The 22,519-nt window shown below is 43.5% G+C and overlaps 1 protein-coding gene across 1 annotated transcript in view; it reads left to right on the top strand.

Moving 5' to 3' along the window:
- The window catches only part of SCN11A (sodium voltage-gated channel alpha subunit 11), an 86,220-nt gene that overhangs the window by 7,093 nt on the left and 56,608 nt on the right, over positions 1–22,519 (top strand). Inside the window, exons 2-11 of the mRNA XM_069561498.1 lie at positions 666–939; positions 3,905–4,023; positions 4,993–5,094; positions 7,794–7,922; positions 9,525–9,628; positions 13,864–14,031; positions 14,821–14,884; positions 19,416–19,557; positions 20,336–20,533; positions 21,431–21,604. Coding sequence (XP_069417599.1) covers positions 673–939; positions 3,905–4,023; positions 4,993–5,094; positions 7,794–7,922; positions 9,525–9,628; positions 13,864–14,031; positions 14,821–14,884; positions 19,416–19,557; positions 20,336–20,533; positions 21,431–21,604 — 1,467 coding nt within the window. The 5' untranslated portion in view covers positions 666–672. The remainder of the gene's footprint in view (positions 1–665; positions 940–3,904; positions 4,024–4,992; positions 5,095–7,793; positions 7,923–9,524; positions 9,629–13,863; positions 14,032–14,820; positions 14,885–19,415; positions 19,558–20,335; positions 20,534–21,430; positions 21,605–22,519) is intronic.

Genomic DNA, 22,519 nt, shown 5'->3' with positions numbered 1-22,519 from the left:
TGACCCCTATTGGCTTTGGCAAACCCTTTTTGCTTTCTTGGAGTCTTGCTTCTGCCTAGTCTGGATCTCAGAAATAAGGGAGGTGGCATAGGATCATAGAGGATAGTATAAATGTTCATGCCCATGTCTATGGCTCTTTTGTTTCTATCCCATCACATTTCAAGACCTTTGCTGACCAAAGGTGAAGAAAGACTCATGAACTCATAGTTTTGATTTTACAACCCCCAGTTATGGTCCATTTGATTTCCTGTTCCTTCCTCTCCTGTTCATATTGTGACCACTTGTCTACCATTAGTAGGTCCTATTTCAGTAGTTCAGCTTATTTAGTCTTATTGTCTTGCTTGGTGCTCAGTTTTACAGACTGAGCTTCTTCTTCTGCTCATTGATCTTGAACTTAGCTTCCCACCTGTTCCCAGGTCCTTCAGGAATGATGTTCTGCTTTGGTCTCACGTATGCCCCAAATTCTTGGTATATCCACAATTATGGTCCACCTTCCTGATTTTCCCCACAGTTAATGAGCTCCCAAGTCCCCCCATCTCAGTCTCAACTCTGTAGACTCCATGGTTCTATCCATGGAAAGTAGAATATCAGGGCAGAAATTAGAGTGTGATCTCTACCTCCCAGATCTGTCTGAGAATCTATTTACTGCTTGTCTCTGTCCCGAGGGTGAAGATGGATGACAGGTGCTACCCAGTGATCTTTCCAGATGGGAGGAATTTCCGCCCCTTCACTCCTGACTCTTTGGCTGCAATCAAGAAGCGGATTGCCATCCAAAAGGAGAAAAAGAAGTCCAAAGATTGGAAAGCAGCAGAACCTGAGCCTCGACCTCAACTTGACCTAAAGGTCTCCAGAAAGTTGCCCAAGCTTTATGGTGACATTCCCCGTGACCTGATAGCAAAGCCCTTAGAAGACTTGGACCCATTCTACAGCAATCATAAGGTACCTCTGTGAGGAGACGGGAGTGTTCTCACCACAAAGTATAACTGGCATTGCAAGGATCTTCTGGGGCTATAAAGAGGCCAGACCCCACTTCTCCTTTGCTATCACCCTGTCTTTGATTTCATAGTCCTAAGAATGGCTTTCAGGACTAATTTTCTCTCTATAATAATGCATATCTTGGAGAAGATAAGGACTAGGAGCAGTAGAAGGGTAAAATGGTGTCAGGAAAGAACTGGGCTAGCAATCAGGAAGGTTGAATACAGACCATTTCAAGTGCTTAATTTATAAGTTTTGGCAAATAATTTCACTAATTATCACTTTCCTAATCAGTAAAATGAGAACAATGCCTGCTTTCCCTTCATTACAGCATAGACATGCAATGGAGGCACTTTATAAACTGTAAAACATTGTGCTGATATGAAGGATTAATACCACTGTCCATGAATGTCTGTTTCAGCAACTAGAGTTTATCTTGAGAAACTCTTAACCAGTAGGCTTTTTAGGTTATTAATATGAAGGTCAAAGCCCCAAACCAACACTTGACACGGAAGAGGAGCTCAATAAATAAAGTTTAAGAATATTGTAATCAAGTGGGCACATGCAGATTATATGTAAACTCCATGCCACTATGTGATGGTCTTGCTGTTTTATCTACCTAGATGTAGGGAAATTCTAATAAAAGTTTCTCAAAGAGGGTCCTGAATGAGGAAGTGTGAGCTCAGGCTCTTCTGATGGCTGGTTGAAAACCCAGGGCAGTGAGGAAAGTCCTCTATAAGCCATCCCCTTTCAGGAAAGACTCAGAAGACTTTGCCATCATCATTTCACTGCATGATCCAGCAGAGAATGGAAAACCTACTTTGCCAGACTGAAGACAGGGAGGAAGGAAGCTGAGGAGTTTGGGGCAAATCCTGGAAAATATGGCATGCTGAGGGCATCCTTTGTGGGCACCCATGAGAAACTGACTTCTCCAAAGGAAGATTGCCTGGTTTGTATGTCCTTGAACTGAACAGCCTCAGGATTACCAGGCCAAATGAGGACTGTGTAATGGAGGAAAGTGCGGTATGAGTGGGAAAAAAAAGAAAGGAGAAAGGAGATGAAGGAACAAAAACATTTCAATATCTCTCCTTCTCCTAATGCCCCAGGATTCTAGGGACTTCTTAGAGGCAGAGTCATTGGAGATAAGTTAACTCCAGGAGACCTCCTTCTGCCTCAAGCCTGGTAGGGGACCCAGGAGGGAGGCAGCAGCTTGGTGTGTTATGGACAGTCCTGGGAGGACAGACTCTGTTCCAGCTGGGGTGGATGTTCTAGGACCATCTCTTCTAAATCCAGGTCCTCCCTTTAAATCAGGAGACATGATACTTGTTCAGAGCTCTTACGCCCACAGCCTCACATGCCAATGCTCTCAGCACTCCTGTGAGCTATGGGTGGTGTCATTAGCACTTCACCTTACAGATAAGGAAACAAAGCCTTGATGGGGAAGTGGCTTACACCAGGTCAAGCAGCCGGTTAGTGGTGGAGCTGGGACTCAAACCCAAGTGTTCTTTCTGTAGTCACAGGTCACTTCTTATCTTTCAAAGCTTCCATTTTTGAAAGAGAAAAGGGTGGAGATGTGTCGGCAAGCAGACAGGAAATACCTATATTTTAAATCATTAAAACCTTGGCAAGTGTAGTTAAATACACCATTAGTTGAAATATTTAAAGCAGTCAGAGGAGGCATTAATAAAACATCAAGATCAAAGGGAGCAGAAATAGAGCCATATCATACCACCTATTAATCTGGGTGACCCACCTCAGGGAGAGGTTTACTCTCTGCCCTAAAATCATCTTTCTGTCCAAAGGAAGTATACAGAATCCCCAAAGTGAGTCTTAGACTCCTGGGCTCATAGCTTTCAAGGAATCCTGTAGCCCATTTCATTTTGTTATGGAGGAAAAAGAAAACATCCTAGTCCACATTTTCCCTGCTGCCAGATGGCCAGCAGACAAGTTCCATAGCTCAGTGAAGGAAGTTGATGCTTGGCAGTGACGGAAGTTCTGGTCCCTCAACCAAGGTGGCAGCTAACCCGCTGTTTTTGGGCCTGGATGACAAGACCTGTCTTCCCTGTCTGAGAACATGCTGAATTACATGTCAAGGAGTACTTTCTGCAAGTCTGAAAAGAACAGTGACATGGGAGACGGGAATGACCCTAGTTCTATGAAGGCTTTTATAACTAACAGCCTTGGGAACCCATAAGGGGACAGCAGATGACTTTTATATGGAAAGGGGATGGTTTGAAGGTTGATGTTAGAAGCATGTGAGTCGTTGGTTTTGTCCAGAGGCAGCTTTATGCCCAGAGCCCAGGAAGAGATGCAAGGAGGAAGCAGGTGTTTTTCAGCAGGGCACAGTTGAACACTTTGGGTGAGAAGTGCACCATTTGGTGGGTCTTTCCTGGATTTGGCATCCCTGGTTATACCCATGACAAGGCAGCAGAGACTCCAGTGAATGTTCAATTCTACTACTGTCTCTTCAAGTTTTCTTCTAATTCTCATCTCCATAAATAGTACAATACAAAGGGTTTTATTTGACCCAGTTATTACTCTTTATCTCTTCTTTATTTGTTTGCAGGGCCCATGCACTTCATTTCTGTGGCCTCCAGAGTATGTCACTGGGTGAAAAGTCCATAGCTCAACAATTATTTTAGACGTAAGGACTGACTTTCAACAGATCAGAGTCTTGGGGCTCTGAGAGAGACCCAAGCCACATGGGTGGGGGAGATCTACTGGCTTCCAAAGTGACAGTGTAAGCTGCTCAGAAAGTACCTCTGGCTTCAGAAGGTAACTCTCCAATCAGAAGCTGCTGTCATAATATGACAAGCCATACCTCAACCTATGGTTCCACTGAATTTTCTCCAAGATAAACTCATGATGAATATTGTTTTGTCGCTGCATATAATTCCTGTTGTGTGGTTTTTTGCTTTTTTTTTGGCAGACATTTATGGTGTTGAACAAAAAGAGAACAATCTACCGCTTCAGTGCCAAACGTGCCTTGTTCATTTTGGGGCCTTTCAATTCAATCAGAAGTTTGGCCATTAGAATCTCAGTCCATTCATATCCTTTTGTTGCTTCTTTTACTAAGTCCAGGTCATGGGAAGCATGCACAAGCTCTAGGGGTTCGTGTGTCTGTTGAGTGGAAACAACCCATTCTTTCAACAAATACTGGCTGAGTGGCCCCACTGCATGGCAGGCAGGGCTGTGCTGGGGCTGGGCCCCCGTCTGGGACCCTGAGGCCTCGGAGGAGACGAGAGGTTCAACTGGGCTTGGGAGGCATCAAGAATGGCCTCCTGAAGAATGGAACATCTAAGCTGAGACCCAAGTAAAGGTTGTAAACTGGCAACCTGTGCACCGAGTTTAGCTGATAAATGAGTTGTGGTAGAACTACAGTGTTTAAAGCTTTTTTGGAAACACTTTCTAATGTTAAAAGTACAGATTTACAGGGGATGAGAAGAAACCTGGCAGTTTCAGATGGGAGGCGGGGGAGATGTGAAAAAGACAGGCGTGGGTTGGTAGACATAATGAAGTACTGAGGAAAACGGGAAGGAATATCTATTTAAGCTGGGTTCCCTAGAAGCAGAGCCTGAGATGGGATTCTTAATTAAGTGATTTAGTGGAGGAGTGCCGTCTGGAAAAGGAAAACGGGAAACATCATGGAGCAAAAGGAGGAGCCAAACAAGGACAGGGCCTTAGCTGAGTCTACATCAGGCATCAGCCTGAGCCCACAGGGATCTTCAGAGCATGGATTGTATCACAGAGCTGCCCCACCTGAAAGCCAGAGGGTGAGTTTTTGCAAGTCTGTAGGTCAGACGTGTGGCAAGGGCATGTAGCCTTGCAGGGTGAGAGGCTGCCATTTGAAGACAATTCTTCAAGAAAGGGGGTGGCTGTGGGTTGTTCCACTCAACACTCACAAAAGACAGATGCTTCTGCAGAAAGGGGGCCCTGCAGGGACCCCTGCAGCCTCTACGACAATAACCAGTGACATGGGCCATCCTGCAGTGCACCTGCCTTAACAGCCCCGCTCACATTGTTCAGCATGTTCATCATCTGTACTGTCATCATCAACTGCGTGTTCATGGCCTTAGCTCATCAGAAGGGCGGCATTAGCGTGAATGTTGACAATGCTGAGTAAGTATTTTCCTGCACACATTTATCCTATGTTTTTAAGCAAATAGACCTTAAAGAATCATGATTACATCAGAGTTTGGCTATGGAGAGAAGGAAAAGCCACCCATAATCCCAGATCCCCAACACCAATGCTGGCAGAGTCAGTTTCATTTTGCAACTTTCTCAGAATAGAGTCTTAGAAGTGGGTTTACTAGCTGGACATCCATGACCCTGACTGGATACCCTAACTATGGTTGAATTGACAGTGACACACCCAAGTGGGCCTGATTTGCCTGGAGGGGTGAAGTCTCCCTCTCATGGAGAACTCGAGCGCTGCTTCCTGCTGGTGGGCATGGTTCTACTCCACAGCAGATGTCATTTTGGTCTGCATGTCCCACCATTGGCCAGGCTTCTGCTAGAAAAGAGAGAATGGTAGGATGAGAGGTGGAAGGCCAGATGGCTAGACAGAAATTGCAGTCAGAGGTGGCTGTCTCATTTGTTTGAGATCTGGATGAAAACTTGCAGAATCGTGCTGCTGCTGCTGCTGCTGCTGCTAAGTCGCTTCAGTTGTGTCCGACTCTATGCGACCCCATAGACGGCAGCCCACCAGGCTTCCCCATCCCTGGGATTCTCCAGGCAAGAACACTGGAGTGGGTTTCCATTTCCCTCTCCAATGCATGAAAGTGAAAAGTGAAAGTGAAGTCGCTCAGTCGTGTCTGACTCTTAGTGACCCCATGGACTGCAGCCTACCAGGCTCCTCTATCCATGGGATTTTCCAGGCAAGAGTACCGGAGTGGGGTGCCATTGCCTTCTCCGTGCAGAATCCTACATATCTGCAATTACAGCCTTTTTTTAAAAAGACCCATAATTTTTATAAATTATACCTGAGTTTAAAAGATGGCATCTCAGGGTACACAGTAATTACTCTTCTGTGTTTATTTGTCACCTGAAAGGTGAGCAGTTTAGGAAAAAGCTGAAGCAGGAAGTAGCTCTTTCCCAAGGCAGCCTCATGACCATTTCTGCTCTTGTAATTAGCTGCTTTAGGATTTTTCAAGTTCCTAAGACCTTAGTTCTTTAGCTTTGAAGGCTAACAATGACTGGATATTCTACCAGAAAAGGTCCACTTCTTTTAATTTGAACCAGCAGATTGTTCAAATGAATTGTTTCTGTCCCAGATGTGGGACCAGTATGTGTATGGTATGTGTGTGCACACCAACCAGCACTTTTTATTGGAATTATAACAAGAGAAATAGGGTATTATGTTTTGGAGGAGGAGGAAGGGGAAGAAGGGAAGTAAGTTAGAAGACAGAACATGATGGACTAAAGGAATAAAATGGAAATAGTTTTTTTTTTTAAGTTGTGATAAAGTACACATTGCCACAAATTTGCCATTTTAATCACTTTTAGGTGTACAGATCTGTGGTATTAAGTACATTCACACAGTTGTGCAACCATTACCACTCTCTGTCTCCACAACTATTTTTCATCTTACAAAACTGAAACTGCACTCATTAAATAATAACTCCTCATTCTGCCTCCCCTCCCCCTGGAGACCACATTATACTTCATGTCGCTATGTGTTTGATTACTCTAGGTGCTTCATATAAAGGAGTCATTTAACCTTTGTCTTTTTAAACTAGTTCATCTCCCTTAGTATATGACCTCAGGGTTCATCCATATTGTTGCATGTGACAGGATTTCTTTCCTTTTCAAGACTCAGTAATATTTTATAGTATGTATGTACCACATTTTATTAATTTGTTCATCTGTCAGTGGACATTTGGGTTGCTTCTACCTCTTGGCTATTGTGAATACTGCTGCTATTAACATGGGTATGCAAGTATCTCTTCAAGACTCTGCTTTCAGTTATTTTGTATATATACGTAGAAGTGGGATTGCCAAATCATATGGTAATTCTACTCTTTTGAAGGTTCTTCATGCTAAATATTTTCCATGGTGTTTTCACTATTTTATAATCCCACCACTAGTGCATAAGAGTTTTAATCTTGCCACATCCTCACCCACACTTACTTTCTATTTTTTTTTTTAATGGCTATTCTAATGAGTATGAGTGATATTGCACTGTGGTTTTGACTTGCATTTTTCTGATGATTGGTGATATTGAACATCTTCTCATAGGCTGGTTGGCAATTGGTATATAATCTTTGAGGAAATGTTCATTCAAGTCATTTGGCCATTTTAAAGTTGGATTATTTGATTTTGTTGTTGTTGAATTTGTAGGAGTTCTTTATGTAGTCCAAATATTAACCTCTCATCAGATATATGATTTGCAAATATTACCTTCTAGGACTCTTATAGTTTCATGTCTTACATTTAGCTTTAATCCATTTTGAGCTTAATTTTTGTACATGATGTAAAGGTCCAGCTTCATTCTTGTAAATGTGGATATCTAGCTGTCCCAGTACCATTTGTTGAAAAGACTGTCCATGTTGGCTGAAACTTTTCTCAAGAAAATGGCTATGAAGCTAGTGATTTAAAAACAGCTTTGCAACTTTATTCATGGACCTGTTTATCAGAAATCCCAAATATCAGAACTTGCTTGAGGACCTTGCCTTTCTGAACTCTGATTTGCTAAGACCATAATGTTAAATGTCACATTAAAATGGAATCAAACCTCATGAAGGTCAGATCAGATAGAGGGGCTCTCCGTGTTTCACATCACTTATCATATTTCTTCTTCTGGATGATTTGCTTTGTAGGTATGTCTTCCTTGGGATTTATTTATTTGAAGCATTAGTTAAAATATTGGCAAGAGGTTTTATTCTGGATGAGTTTTCTTTCCTGCGAGATCCGTGGAACTGGCTGGACTCCATTGTCATTGCAACAGCGTAAGAATGTTAAGAATTTTGCTGAAGAGACTAGGGGTGGGAAAGAAGCCCTTTGGCTTCCATCTGGGTTCTGTGTGGATCCACATGTGTGGCTGAGTACAGCCAAGTAAAACCTAGAACTCTTGAGTGCAGTGTTGGTTGGCACTGAACTGCACCATGTAGCCAACTGGCCAGAGGACTTCACACACACAAATCCACTTCATCCTTTCTATCTCTTTTTTTCCCCCCAACCAGGGACTGAATCTGAGCCATGGCAGTGAGAGTGCTGAGTCCTAACCACTGGACTGCCAGGGAATCCCCCACAAATCCATTTCTGGTCCAACACTCATGGTCTTACTTTTTCAGCCATTTACTCACCAAACACTGACCTGTTATGGGGCCAGGCTCTGTGGGCCCAGCATTGTGATAATGAAAAAATATCATGCATGATTCTAACTCTGTTCGCAATTCAGAGGGGAAGTGAAGCATCTGTGTGTGTGCTTAGTCGCTCAGTCGTATCCGACTCTTTGAGACCCCACGGACTGTAGCCCTCCAGGCTCCGCTGTCCATGGGATTCTCCAGGCAAGAATACTGGAGTGGGTAACCTTTCCTTTCTTTGGGGGATCTTCCTGACCCAGGGATCAAACCCAGGTCTCCTGCATTGCAGGCAGATTCTTTATCATCTGAGCCACTAGGGAAGTCCAATGAAGCATGACCATTAAACCTGCTACAGTCAGTGCTAGCATAGGATGCTGTGCGTCATTCTGGCTGTCAGAAGACGAGGGAGGAACAAAGGGGTCTAGAGCGTCTCTGTCTACTGAAAGGTCAAGGAGTTTCTGTCATGTTTCCTTCTAGAAGTGTTACCATTTTGGCTCTTGTATTTAAGTTTATGGTCCCTTTTGAATTAGTTGTTGTGTATAGCATGAGTGAGAGTTGAAGTTCTTTCTGAAGGAGAGGACATCAATTTGGCATCTGAATGATGAGCAAAATAAAAAGCAAGAGAAACAATGGCCCATTGCCAGCACAGTAATAATAAACCCAACCTTATTTAATTAGTACCAGCCCATTGTCTTAAGCACTTTGCATATATTTTTGTTTAATTTTCACAAAAGCCCTTTGAGGTAAGTACTAGTAATTTCCGAGTTTTACATTTCAAGATCAATAGTTAGATGTTGTTGAGAGGTGGTATAGTGCAATGGTGAAGAATATGGGCTCTGGAGCCAGACTGCCTAGGTTGCTTCTGGACTTGGCCATATGGTTGAGACCTTAGGGGAGTGTATTGGGGCCTGGAACTTGGTAGCAAATCAGTAAATGTTTAAGCTGATTTCTGTTATCCATGAATGTAGCTACAGCTGCCACAACTATTTCAAGGAATCCCCAACTATGTCCAAATATAAAGATCAGCTGAGAATAGTCTCCTGTGCAATCTATGGTCCCTGGATCCACAGCAATAGAGAGTGATACTGCCAGGTCCTGAGATGATGGTGGGGCTGGAAGGGGAGGCTGCAGATTTCATGCTGGTGGACAGAACCCAGGCTGTAATTACTTGTGGCTTTTGTGGAGATGTGTAGGACAGATCCATGACTGAGCAAGCCTGGACTTTCCTCGTGCTTTGTCTTATAGATTTGTGTCATATTCTCCATATATCAATGCCAGCAGCTTCAGTCTGTCATCCCTACGTACCTTCCGAGTATTCAGAGCTTTGAAAGCAATTTCAGTAATTTCAGGTAAGTCACTCTAACTTTCAACGTTGACTCTTAGCAGAAGAGAATAGTTAAAATTTCTAAATATGTCATATGTAAATCAAAACCTAACAAACAATGCTCTTTATTCATTTATTTTATCATTCAACAAATATGTATTGAGCCCCTGATACCCTCTGTGCTACCTGCCTGGGATATATCAGTGAGTAAACAGACAAAGTTCCCTGCCTTCATGGAGTTTACATTTTAGGTGGGGGATTGGGAAATGGACTTATGCAATAACTATAATAAATAAGTAAATTATATGGCATGCTTTTTCAAAATTAAATGGAAAAGTAGGTAACATGATGGCTCTTGGAAGTCATGGGGTTCAAGGAAACAGGTTGCAGTTTTCAGTGGGGTGGTTAGTATAGGTGTCAACTGGAAAGGTGAGATGTGAGCAGATTCGAAGTTGTTGAGGAGGTTTCACAAGCAGACATATGGGAAAGAGTATCCAGAGCCTAGGAAGCAGCCAGTCCACAGACCAAGGGATATGAAAGATGTGGATGGGGCTGGAGCAGACAGAGGGAGGGACTAGGTGGGGGAGGAAGGGCCACAGAGGTGAAGGGGAAGCCCCTAAGTCCCAGGAAGTCTTGGGGTTTCCTCTGAGAGAGATGGGAGCCATGCAAGGGCTTTGAGCCGAGGAGTCCCATGACCTGATGGCTGTAGAAGGATTACTCTGGCTGTTGTGTGGGGAACAGAACTCGGGGGAGCAAAGGTAGAAGCAGGAAGACCAAGCAGGTGGCATGTTGGTTGCCGTGGATGCATGCTGCTCAGATCGCATGTTGGTTGCCATGGATGCATGCTGCTCAGATCTCCTGCTGCAGGGAGCGCAGCTGATGAATGGTCCCACTGCCCCCTCTCTGGGTTCACCACTGCATTCATGCTCATGCCAAGACCTGCTTTCCCTGCATCTGGGGAGCGCTAGTGCAGGCCCGCCCCTAAAGGGTATGGGACTTCTCTCTGGGGGACTTTGACTCAGGGGCTTCTCAGCAGGGTGAGACTACCTCCCACATGCACTGCAGTCTGAAGCCCTTCCTATCTATCCTGCTTCCTTCCTGCTCCCCTTTTCCAGATGTCAGCTCTGGGTCACAGTCTGAGGCTCTCTCCGCCCTCCATCCCCTCCCTTCAGACTATTCCTCACAGGCATTTCCCCCCAAATCTCCTGTAATCTGGTCTCAGAGTGTCTACTTCTCAGAGGGCCCAAACTGACACAAGGGGCCACTGCCATAATCCGAGCAAGAAGCCGCAGTGCCCTCAGATCAGGCAGTAGAAGAGGAGTAGGGGAATGGTGGTCAGATTCTGCATAAATTTAAAGGTAGAAACAATGGGACTTTCTGGCAGGTTGATTGTATACATGATGTGAGCAAAAGAGGAGTCAAGGATGAGTCAAGGTTTCTGTCTGAGTGACTGGAAAGATGGAATCATCTCTGAATGAGAAAAGGAAGACTGTGGGAGAAGCAGGCCTCAGGGGTCAGATTGGGGGTTAGCTTCAGACACATTCTGTTTGAGATGGCTGTGAGGCATCCAAGTCAGAGTATCAAGCAGGCAGTTAGAAATACAAGCTGATGTTCAGGGCTGCAGATATCATTTCGGAAATTAGAAGACTATAGATGAGATTTAGAGCCATGGAATCTAATGAGGTTACGAAGAAAATGAGCAGAGATGGAAAGTAGAAGAGGACGCAGGACTGACAGCCACGAGGCCCTGAGACCCTAAAGGGGAGGGGTGAGAGGAAAAACCGGCAAAGGCAATGAGCAGGAGCCATCAGTAAAGTAGGAAGGAGAGGAAAAGGGGTCTCCTGGAAGCCAGATCAGCTCTGCGATCAGGGTGAAGCCTAGGATGGGTTGTAAAATTTCAGTTTATCAGAAACGAGGTGATTGTGGCAGAGTCTTCTCTACTCCTTCCCCTGTCCTCTACAAAAAAGTATTAGAAGTTATTCTCTCTCTGGACTCCTTCCCTCCCCTCTTCTTCTTCCCTTCTTCTTCTAGTCTCTTATCAGAGCTCCAGGCAATTTGAATCTTTTTTCATACAGAGGTAGTAGACTATTTTTGGAAACTCCAGAAAAACAACTGCTAGTGACAAAGAAACTGACAGAGGATACTTTATGTAGAACTTGCCTCTCTTTCCTTTTCCCTTCCTCTTTTGCAAGGTGGACCTTGGTTTCCCAGGTAGATTTGGGGGTTTCTGTCTGCGCTGAGCCCCGCATATTTCGTGTGGATAAAATATAAATACACGTTCAGGCAGTCACTTAGCAACTCTTTGTGTTCCCTTCTTCATCTCTGAGCAGGTAAACACACTCTCCATTTTGACTCATGAACCACGTGAGATCCTGGATTTGTTTTTTAATTTAAATTATTTTAATTACTTTACAATATTGTGATGGTTTTTGCCATACATGAACAAGAAATGGCCATAGGTATACATGTGTCCCTCCATCCTGAACCCCTCTCCCACACCCCTCCCCACTCCATCTCTCCAGTGTGTCCCATGCACTGGCTTCGGGGGCCCCGCTTCATGCACTGAGCTCACGCTGGTCATCCATTTTACATATGGTGCACGCATGCTCAGTCATTTCTGACTCTTTGCGACCCCCCGGGCCATAGCACGCTGTGCTTCTCTGTCCATGGGATTTTCCAGGCGAGAATACTGGAGTGGATTGCCATTCCCTTCTCTGGGAATCTTCCTGATCCAGGGATCGAACCTCTGTTCTCTGGTGTCTCCTGTGCTGGCAGGCAGATTCTTTACCACTGAGCCGTGATGGTAACTGTACATATGATAATGTATATCTTTCAATGCTGTTCTCTCAAATCATCCCACCCTTACCTCCTTTCACTGAGTCCAGTGCTTTTTTCAGAATGAAGAGTATAAGATACGATCTTTTATGGGGCTATGTAAAAATAATTCTGGAATCACAACTACCCTTTATCCAAATCATCTTGCTTTGGGGAAGACACAAGCAAGCCTCTTGTTATAGATAAAAAATCAAGCATAGATGAGGTTAGAGTATTTTCATGTTTGGTGCCCCTGACCATGCAGGGAAAGCACGATCTTGGCATGAACATGAGTGCAGTGGTGAAGCCAGTGAATGCCCCAGCTCGGCCCAAAGTCTCCTCCTCACGTAGCATCACCCTTGGTGGGAAGGTCATCACAGCGGGCTTGGCCTCCCATCAGATGCTGCTTTGTGTTCCCAAGTCTGCCATTCATGGTTTATGCTGATCAGCTGAAACTTTGCCACTCAGTGTCATCCACACACTATAGATGCCACCTGCCAATTTCTTTCTCCAGAGAGCAGAACCCACTGAGAGCAGAGCCTGTGAATCAGGATTGTACTGGGACTGACTTGTTCTCATTCCCCAGCAGACTGTTTCCAACTGTGTGTCCAGGGATGTCATGTTGGTAGCTTGAAAGCAGCTGCAGGAGAGGCATGCATGGAGGGAGAAAAGGGGTCTACACTCCAGAATTTAGCGAGCCAGGACCTTTGTAAATGCTGCGGAGGAGGACTTTCCCTGTGTCCTCCCCTCTCTGCAGAAAGCTGATTTTTAAACATTTATTGACACACTACATGACTGTGTCCTTTTTATTTTGTAACTTTGACAGCCAAACACTGTATCATGGACCTTGAAGGTGCTTGGTAAATATTTCTTGAATGAATTTTTTAAAAGCCCTGATTATAAGCAGTAATCTGAGGTTTTTTTCCTAAGATATCTTCATTATTGGGGTCCAGGCAGAGCTCCCTCTTCCAGCTTTTTTTGCAACCTTCCCCCCTGAATTTAGCCATATCTCAGGGCACCTTGTGTATGTTACTGTAGGTAGTAGCTACCAAATGTTAAATACAGCTTCAATTCCTCACTTTGGCCTTAATGTTGCCTGTGACCCCCAGTCAGGGAAGTGACTGCACAACTGTCATCCAGTTATGTTTTATGTCTCTGTGGCAAGTGTCTGCTCAGAGTTTTCTCACTTGCCCTTCAGAGCAACCCTGTGGCATCTATAGGGCAGGATAAAGAGACCAAGTCTTAGACCAGTGGGTGGCTCTGATGGCAAATAGCTTTTAAGGTACAGGGTTGGAACTAGAACTTTCAGCTTCAGAATCCCAGGTCAGGCCAGTTTCCAATGCCAGCCCGCAATCAGACAACTTTCGAAGCCTTACTGCTCCTTGCCTGTGTCTTAAGTGTCTGTGTGAGTAGGGGTCTTCTCCGCACACCTGTTTTCTTCCTCAGGTTTGAAGGTCATTGTTGGGGCCTTGCTGCACTCTGTGAAGAAGCTTGTCGATGTGATGATCCTGACTCTCTTTTGCCTCAGCATCTTCGCCCTGGTAGGTCAGCAGCTCTTCATGGGAAATCTGAGCTACAAGTGTGTCAGTAATTCCTGTAACGGTGACTATCAAGGTAAGCACCCCACCGTTCACTTCTTGGTTTGTGCATGGTTACTTTTTATTTATCCCCACTTGTACTATCTATTGGTCTGTGTTACGAATGTCTTAGGAGCATTGGATGACTTGTTCCTCTAGGATTCTCATGTGGGCAGGTGAATTTCTTAGAGAACTGCCTCCTTCTCTGGGTTTTCATGGAGAAGGAAAAGCCTGAAGTTACACATCTGTAACAGTGGTGTCAGCTTTCATATCTGCCCACTTCCTTGTCACCTTTTACAGATGTCTTCAGAGTGCCTGGCTTTGGTCAAAGGGGACCAGCAACTTCCCACAATGCCTCTCTCTACCCAAGTATTTTCTTCAGTGATGTTGCTCCTTTTATGTTGCACCCTCTCCACTCTGAGGTCAACCGTGTATCAATTTCATGTGTCCTGAGTTTCATGTGGACATACTTTCTCCGTGTCTGTCTTGGTTTTTGAGTTTCTCACGGGCTGACCCTGTGTCCAGCTTCTCCCAAGGGTGGTCTCTGGTTCAGTTCCATGTACTGAGCAGCAAAGTGGTTATCGTGTCACCGCTTCCTCCTCTTATTTCTGCTTCCTTCTCCTTCTCCCTCTTCTTTTCTTGCATCATCCTGAGGGCTTAGGCTCTAGTTTCTCTCTGGATCATTTCATTGAGATCACTTTGATCACCTTGATCATTTTGGAAGATTCTGGACCATCTTTTTCTAGCATAATTTGGCATATTTGCTATTCTCTTTCCTTTCAATGTTATTTGTTTCAACCTGAGTTTGTAATTCTTTCCCCCTCAGACTATTGCTTTAAAAAAGAAGAGTCCACTGAATTCAAAATGTGTGGTGTGTGGATGGGCAACAGGTAAGATGTTTATATTCTTCATTCTATCTATTTGAAGTGATGTGGCAAACAGTCTTCATCTAATGACTTATGCAAACAGTGGTGATAGTTCTCAAATACCACTGATTATTTCAAGTGTCTAAACAAATTTTGACATGCATTACTAAATTAAAAATTATTTCCCAATGTCTAGAACTGTATTCTCCCCCAAATTATGTTGAATTTGTATCTGGTAAGAAACCTACTGAAAACATAGTGATATTTCAACTTTATGGAGTGGGTATTCAAGACCGTCAAAGGTCAGAAAGGATATTGTGACTGAAAGCCCTATTTAGACCTATTTCCTGATCAGTGACATGGCCCTGACGCAAGACATCTCAGCATGCATCTTCTATTTGTGGATCTGTGACCACCACTGCCCCTGATTGCCCACACTGTTGTACGTGTGTTCATACACATTCACCTCAGCAGCTAGTAGCCCTCTGGGGATACCCTTCCTTATTGTAGGTAGTCCTCTCTGAGCTGAGAGATTCCGTGAAGATTTATTGAATGTCTTTCTTTCTGGTGATGTTGTTTCCCTTCGGTTGCCTTGGATCTTCGTTGCTGTGCATGGGCTTCCTCTAGTTGTGGTTTGCAGGGCTATTGTCTCATTGTGGTGTGCGGGCTTCTCAATGCGGTGGCTTCTCGTCGCAGAGCACAGGCTCTAGTGCTCAGGCTCAGGAGCTGCAGCACACAGGCTCAGTAGTTGCGCTGTGCAGCTCGAGGATGCATGGCCTTCAGTGGCTGGGGCACAGCGATCTCACTGGTCGTGCTCCCGGGCTCTAGAGAGTGGGCTCAGTAGCTGTGGCGCATGGGCTTCAGTTGCCCCTCAGCATGTGGGATCCTTCCAGACCAGAGATTGAACCCATGTTCCCTGCATTGGCAGGCTATTCTTATCTCCTTACCACCGGGGAAGTCTGAGTGTATTTCAAATTAAGATAATATGCTAGACACTCTGATGGAATAGACTACATTCATTTCTCAATAACAAATATGTATCAAGGGCCAACAGTGTGCCAAACTCTGTCTTAGGTCCTAGGAATCCAAGTACGTATAAAGGAGTGCTGCCCTCTTGAAACTGACATCTTTCAGGGAAGAGAGATGTACAGTAAATTCTTGAAAGTGTGATGAGTGTAAATACAGAGAGAAATAACAGAGATGTAACCCTGTCTGTAAAATTAGGGAAGTCTTGTAGTGGTCACAGGTTCTGATTAGGTCAGACTTACTAGACATATTAAACTTTAATCTAATACAAGGTTTATTGAGCTCTCTAGAATGATCCTCAAGGGGACATACATGCCTACAGTTCAGTTTTAGTATATAAAATGCAACAGATTTTTGAATCTTGATTCCTAAAATTTTATTGAATTCATTTATTAGTTCTAAACCGTTTTCTTGATGAAGACTTTAATTTTCTATCTGTAGTATCATATCATTTGCAAATAGTGACAGTTTTACTTTTTCCCTTCCAATTTGAATATTTATTTATTTGGCTGCGCCGGATCTTAGTTGTGTCACACAGGATCTTCCATCTTTTTTAAAAAAATTATTATTTATTTTTAATTGGAGTAGAATTACTTTCTAGTGTTATGTTGGTTTCTGCCATACATCAGCATGAATCAGCCTTAGCTATACATATGTGTCCTTTCTCTTGAACCTCCCTCCCACCTCCCACCCCATCCCACCCCTCTAGGTTATCACAGAGCACCAGGTTGAGCTCCATGTGTCATACAGGAAATTCCCGCTAGCTATCTGTTTTACATATGGTAATGCATATGTTTCCATGCTACTCTCTCAATTAGTCCTGCCCTCCCCTTCCCCCGCTGTGTCCACTAGTATGTTCTCTATGTCTGTGTCTCTATTCCTGCCCTACAAATAGGTTCATTGGTACCATTTTTGTAGATTTTCTAGAGCATATAGATGCATTATATATGATATTTGCATTTCTCTTCCTGACTTACTTCACTCTCTATAACAAGCTCTAGTTTCATCCATCTCATTAGAACTGATTCAAAGCCACTCCTTTTATGGCTGAGTAATATTCGATTGTATGTATGTACCACAGCTTCTTTATCTGTTCATCTGTCAGTAGACATCTAGGTTGCTTTCATGTCCTGGCTATGTAAATAGTGCTGTAATGAACACTGGGGTACATATGTTTTTTAGAATGGTTTTCTCAGGGTATATACCCAGTAGTAGGATATCTGGGTCATATGGTACCTTTATTCCTAGTTTTTAAAGAAATCTCCATACTGTTCTCCATAGTGGCTGTTACCAATTTACGTTCCTACCAACAGTGCAAGAGGGTTCTCTTTTCTTCACATCCTCTCCGGCATCATTTGTAGATTTTTTGATGATGGGCATTTTGACTGGTGTGAGGTAATAGTGCACTGTAGTTTTGATTTACACTTCTCTCATAATAAGTGATGCTGAGCATTTTTCATGGGTTTATTAGCCATCTGTATGACTTCTTTGGAGAAATGTCTATTTAGATCTTCTGCCCATTTTTAATTGGGTTGGTTGTTTTTCTGATACTGAGCTTCCTGAGCTGCTTGTGTATTTTGGAGATTGATCCTTTGTCAGTTGCTTCATTTGCAATTATTTTCTCCCATTCTGAGGGTTGTCTTTCCATCTTGGGCTTCCCTGGTAGCTCAGATGGTAAAGGCCGCAGGAGATCTGGGTTCGATCCTTGGTCTGGACGATCCCCTGGAGAAGGAAATGGCTACCCACTCCAATATTCTTGCCTAGAGAATTCCATGGACAGAGGAGCCTGGTGGGCTACAGTCCATGGGGTTTCAGAGTCAGACAAGACTGAGCGACTAATGCTATGGTTTCCTTTGCTGTGCAAAAGCTTTTATGTTTAATTAGGGGTCTTCCATCTTTCTTGTGGCATGTGAATTCTTGACTGTGGCACATGGGATCTACTTCCCTGACCAGGGACTTAGTCTGGGCCTCCTGCATTGGGAACGTAGAGTCTTAGCCACTGGACCACCAGGGAAGTCCCTTTTCTTCCAGTTTGGATGCCTCTCATTTCTTTCTTTCTTTCTTTCTTTTTTTTTTTTTTTTTTTTTTTTGGCTGATTGCTATGGCTAGGACTTCCAATATCAAGTTAAATAGAAGTGGTGAGAGTGGGCATCCACTTTATTCCTGAGATTAAGCAAACATGTGTATGTCCTTGTGAGCAGAGTCTCAGTTTGTTATAGCCCTCCTGTAAATCCCACTAGTTTTCAAACCAGCTAAGGGAACTTTTTGTCCTAGTGTTAGACCCTAGGGCTGGCCTTCCCAGGATGTGATTCGAACCCTTTACCCCCCCAGGAAGGATCTCTGAGCCTCTGATATCCCTTTCTTCTGTGTCCCTTCCTGTGGGTGTGAGTCCCAACCTAATTGCTTCCCCTCCCTTCTTACCTGCCTCTGTTTGGATCTTTCTTTACACTCTTATATCCAGTTTACTGCTAGTGTCCAGTTTGTTTTCATTGAGAATTGCTCCACATGTAGACCTATTTATGATGTATTCACTGGGAGAGGTGAGCTCAGCATCCTTCTCCTCTGCCATCTTGATCTCCTGCCAGTAAAAGCACCATATTTAGAGATATGGACCTGAACGAGCTAAAAGTTGTTGAATTGGAGGTATATAAATGACAGTTGAAGAATGCTGGAGTGGTTTTCATTACAAGCCTTGTGGTGCCATGTGAGTTTTTAAAACCACAGCATGTGTTACTTTGATAAGAATACTATATTTCAAACTAAAAAAGTATATACTCTTAGTGTATTTGATAAATGCAATCAATGAGGTGTGTTTTGGTGATGTGGGCAAGACCCAAATGCAAGATATCTACTGTTTTTAAAGTAAAACCCAAATGTTTGTAATAATAGGGGACTGATAATTATAATCTAAATATTCAGCATTAGCAAAGCATTTATAAAAATCCCAGAAATGTAAGACACACAAAAAAATGAGACATTTCCTTGTATGCTGATATGGAAAGACCTCCACTCAGTATCATTCCATGAAAAAAGCAAAATGCAAAAGAATGTTTAAAGAATGCTCATGTTCATGTATTATAGAAGATGTATATTGATAGACATGTGCTTTTGTAGTCATAGAAGACTTCTGGAAAATTAGTAAAGTAACTGTTTATTTGTGCCTTTAGAAAGTGGGACTGGGTATCTAGGGAGAGAGGGAGACATCAATTCATTGTATGTCCTTTTTTTTTTTTTTACTGTAAATTGTTCACTAAGTCACTACACTTCATTTTTTAATGAAAAACTGCCACTGTGAACTTTCTAATCAATCTGTTTGAGAAGAGACTATGAATACCCATGTTTAGACATAGACTGGGAGGTCTGGAAGATGAGGGATGACACTCTACAAATGTTCTCTTCACCTAGGAGTTTTGAGTGTGAGCTCATTGTTCTTGGAAGAACCAGTGCCCTGGGCAGGGTGTGTGTGTGGTGGGGGGAACTCAGCTGCAGAGTATGTAATTCTTTCTCTGTTCCTTTTTCCAATATCTAGGGCTTGTCCTGAACAATATAAATGCAAAGATAGCAAAAAAAATCCTGACTATAATTACACAAATTTTGACAACTTTGGCTGGTCTTTTCTTGCCATGTTCCGGCTTATGACCCAAGATTCCTGGGAGAAGCTTTATCGACAGGTTATTTATTTATTCATTCTATTTCCCTCTCTCTCTCTCCACCTCCCCCTGCCGTCCCCTGCTTCCCCGCCTCCCTCTCTCCCTTTCCACCACTTATCTATCGTTTATTTATAACCAACCATCTCTCCTTCACCTTTGTCATGTATTTTTTAATATAAATTTATTTATTTTAATTGGAGGCTAATTACTTTACAATATCGTATTGGTTTTGCCATACATCAACATGAATCTGCCACGGATGTATACGTGTTCCCCATCCTGAAGCCCCCTGCCACCTCCCTCCCCGTACCATCCCTCTGGGTCATCCCAGTGCACCAACCCTGAGCATCCTGTGTCATGTATTTTTTATCCTTAACAAGTGTACTGTTAAATTTGCTTTTAGAGTTCTATTAGAAACATCAAAAAGACTATAAATGTGATATCTGGAAGAAGAGTACAAAAAATGCTTCCTAGAGATATCACCCCTCACCAGCTTCCCCACTGACTGCAGTTCCACACTAGTACTTCAGCCTTCATGCTGCATTGCTCTCTCTTGCCATTTTTATGTAAAAAACACAAATACCCATGAGAAAGTCATAGTCAGGTCACTAGGACTTCTGTGTGAACATGCAGATGGTATTTCCTTACTGAGGGACAGAGCATCAGGAGCTCCAGTTGATGGGGGAGGCAATAGATGAGGTTGTGGGCAGCTGAGCCAGTCAGATCTGGGGAGAGACCAATGACTACTGTCTAATCTCTGCCCCAGGTGAAGTCACCCCGTGTGTTCTGTCCCTTGCAGACCGTGCGTACCTCAGGGCTCGTCTCGGTCCTCTTCTTTGTGGTGGTCATCTTCCTGGGCTCTTTCTACTTGGTTAACTTAACACTGGCTGTTGTCACCATGACTTATGAGGAGCAGAACAAGAATGTAGCTGCCGAAACAGAAGCCAAGGAGAAGATGTTTCAGGAAGCCCAGCAGCTGTTGAAGGAGGAGAAGGAGGTAGGGGCACATGATATCTGTTAGTGGGGTCTGCTTGGGGGCATCCCAGAGGCTGTGGGGTCTGACACTTAAGATTTCTGTACAAGGCCTGTACAATGCTTTCCCAACTGGTGATTTTCTGAGAAATTTTAAGCCCCTTGCAGCTGGCTCTGCTACAGTCTCTCATGAAGATGCCCAGGCCCAGGGCTCTTGAGAAAGGGATTTTGATGATCTTTGGCTCTCTGAACATGAGCCTTCAAAGACAGATCCAAAATTGCTGGCTAGATATACGTGTGTGAAAAGGAAGGCTCTGCTCTAGGCTTTCTTGTGGGAAGCTGAAGATGTTTGTGTCCAGGGACTTTGCTTGAGAGCGTTTGGAAAGCAATCATGATGGCTGTAGAGATGATAGTCATGATCATCTCTCCCTTCTTGTAATTCCTGTTATATTTACAGGCCCTTCTTATTGTTTCCCTGGCATCTTGATTTTTTTTTTTTTCAGTTCTTAAATTCCAAGATTCAGTTTTAAGATTTCAAGGCAGGGATCATGTTTTATGCTTTTTCTCATCCTCTGCAGAGATTTGTCAGGAGGAAACCCCTCTTAAGTGCTTGATATCTACATCATTAAACACAGACATTTAGTGAGTACCTAGCATATACAGGACACTGTGCTAAGGGTTAGTGGCACAGAGATGTTGGAGAGTCAACTCTGCCTTCAAGGGCTGCAATATCGTGAACAAACAGGACACATTCCCCACATAAACAAGGATAAAGATATCATACTCCAGTTGGGCAATTTGCAGTTGAAATGGTCCAGGGCTACCAGAAGAGAGGGGAGAATGCTCACCAAAGTGGAAGTCATTTGCAGTGTTCCATGAGGAGTGTGATCTGTTAATTAATTGCTTTTGTTCACTTTCTAAGGCTCTGGTTGCCATGGGAATTGACAGAAGTTCACTTAATTCCCTTGAAGCATCATCTTTTTCCCCAAAGAAGAGAAAGCTATTTGGTAGTAAGAAAAGAAAATCCTTCTTTTTAAGAAAGTCTGGGCAAGACCAGATTCCAGGATCAGACTCTGATGAAGATTCTTCAAAAAAGGCAAGTTTTGGCCAAAGAATTAATGATATTTGAGCACCGCTCAGGGGGACAGATCAAGTTGTCCATCTAACTGAAAGGATTCATTCATTCAGTCAGTGATTTATCCATTCATCCATTTGCACATACTTCCCTGCATCCATGGGTCTATTCAGTTATCCATTTATTTACAAACATCTGTGTAAAGTGTTGACTGTGTTTATTTGGCACTGGAGTAGGTACTGGAGATACATGGGATATATAGCACAGACATCTAATAATGCAGGCACAGTGCCAAGAAGGCAGTTACTGTTCAGTGTGATGACCAGCATGATGGTCACAGGGAGAGCAGAGCAGGAGCAATGTCTTAGGGGCAGTGCTTATTTCCTCCAAGGCAAATGTTAGAGATGTTAGAGTACAAGTAGATTATTTGGAAAGTGATCACAGGAAGTACTGAGAAAGGAGAGGAGAAGTGATACATGGAAGAGAAGGTGGTCAATTAATGTGTTATTAAGTCAGTTTAATCTCCTTGGACTGAGGGCACTATTTATACACTACCTTTGGTCTATCGTTGGTTCAAGACTTCTGGAGTCAGGAAACAATAATTTATGACTTGCTATGTGTTAGGGTAAAAGTTATTTGGGTTTCCAAAGAAAGCCTGAGGATGTGTGGATGGGACCAACAATAACATCTGTTTCAGACCACCAGCCCCAGACTTGATGGGGACTGGGAAAAGAGCAGTGGATCAGAAAAAAGTTCCTAGAGGAAGCAGTGTCTAAGCTGAAAGGATGAATCAACCAGGTTAGAGGAAGAATGAAGCTCCATATGCAGAGAGAACGGCACATGCGTAGGCCTGGAAGCAAAGGAGAGCAGAACATGACCCAGTAGAAAATGTGCACGTGCACACTCACACACACACACATGTGTGTGTGTGTGTGT

This window comes from Ovis canadensis, chromosome 19 (genome assembly GCF_042477335.2).
Source record: "Ovis canadensis isolate MfBH-ARS-UI-01 breed Bighorn chromosome 19, ARS-UI_OviCan_v2, whole genome shotgun sequence".
Classification (NCBI taxonomy): Eukaryota; Metazoa; Chordata; class Mammalia; order Artiodactyla; family Bovidae; genus Ovis; species Ovis canadensis.
The sequence above is the reverse complement of the archived record's forward strand: the minus strand, read 5'-3'. Positions and strand labels throughout refer to the sequence as shown.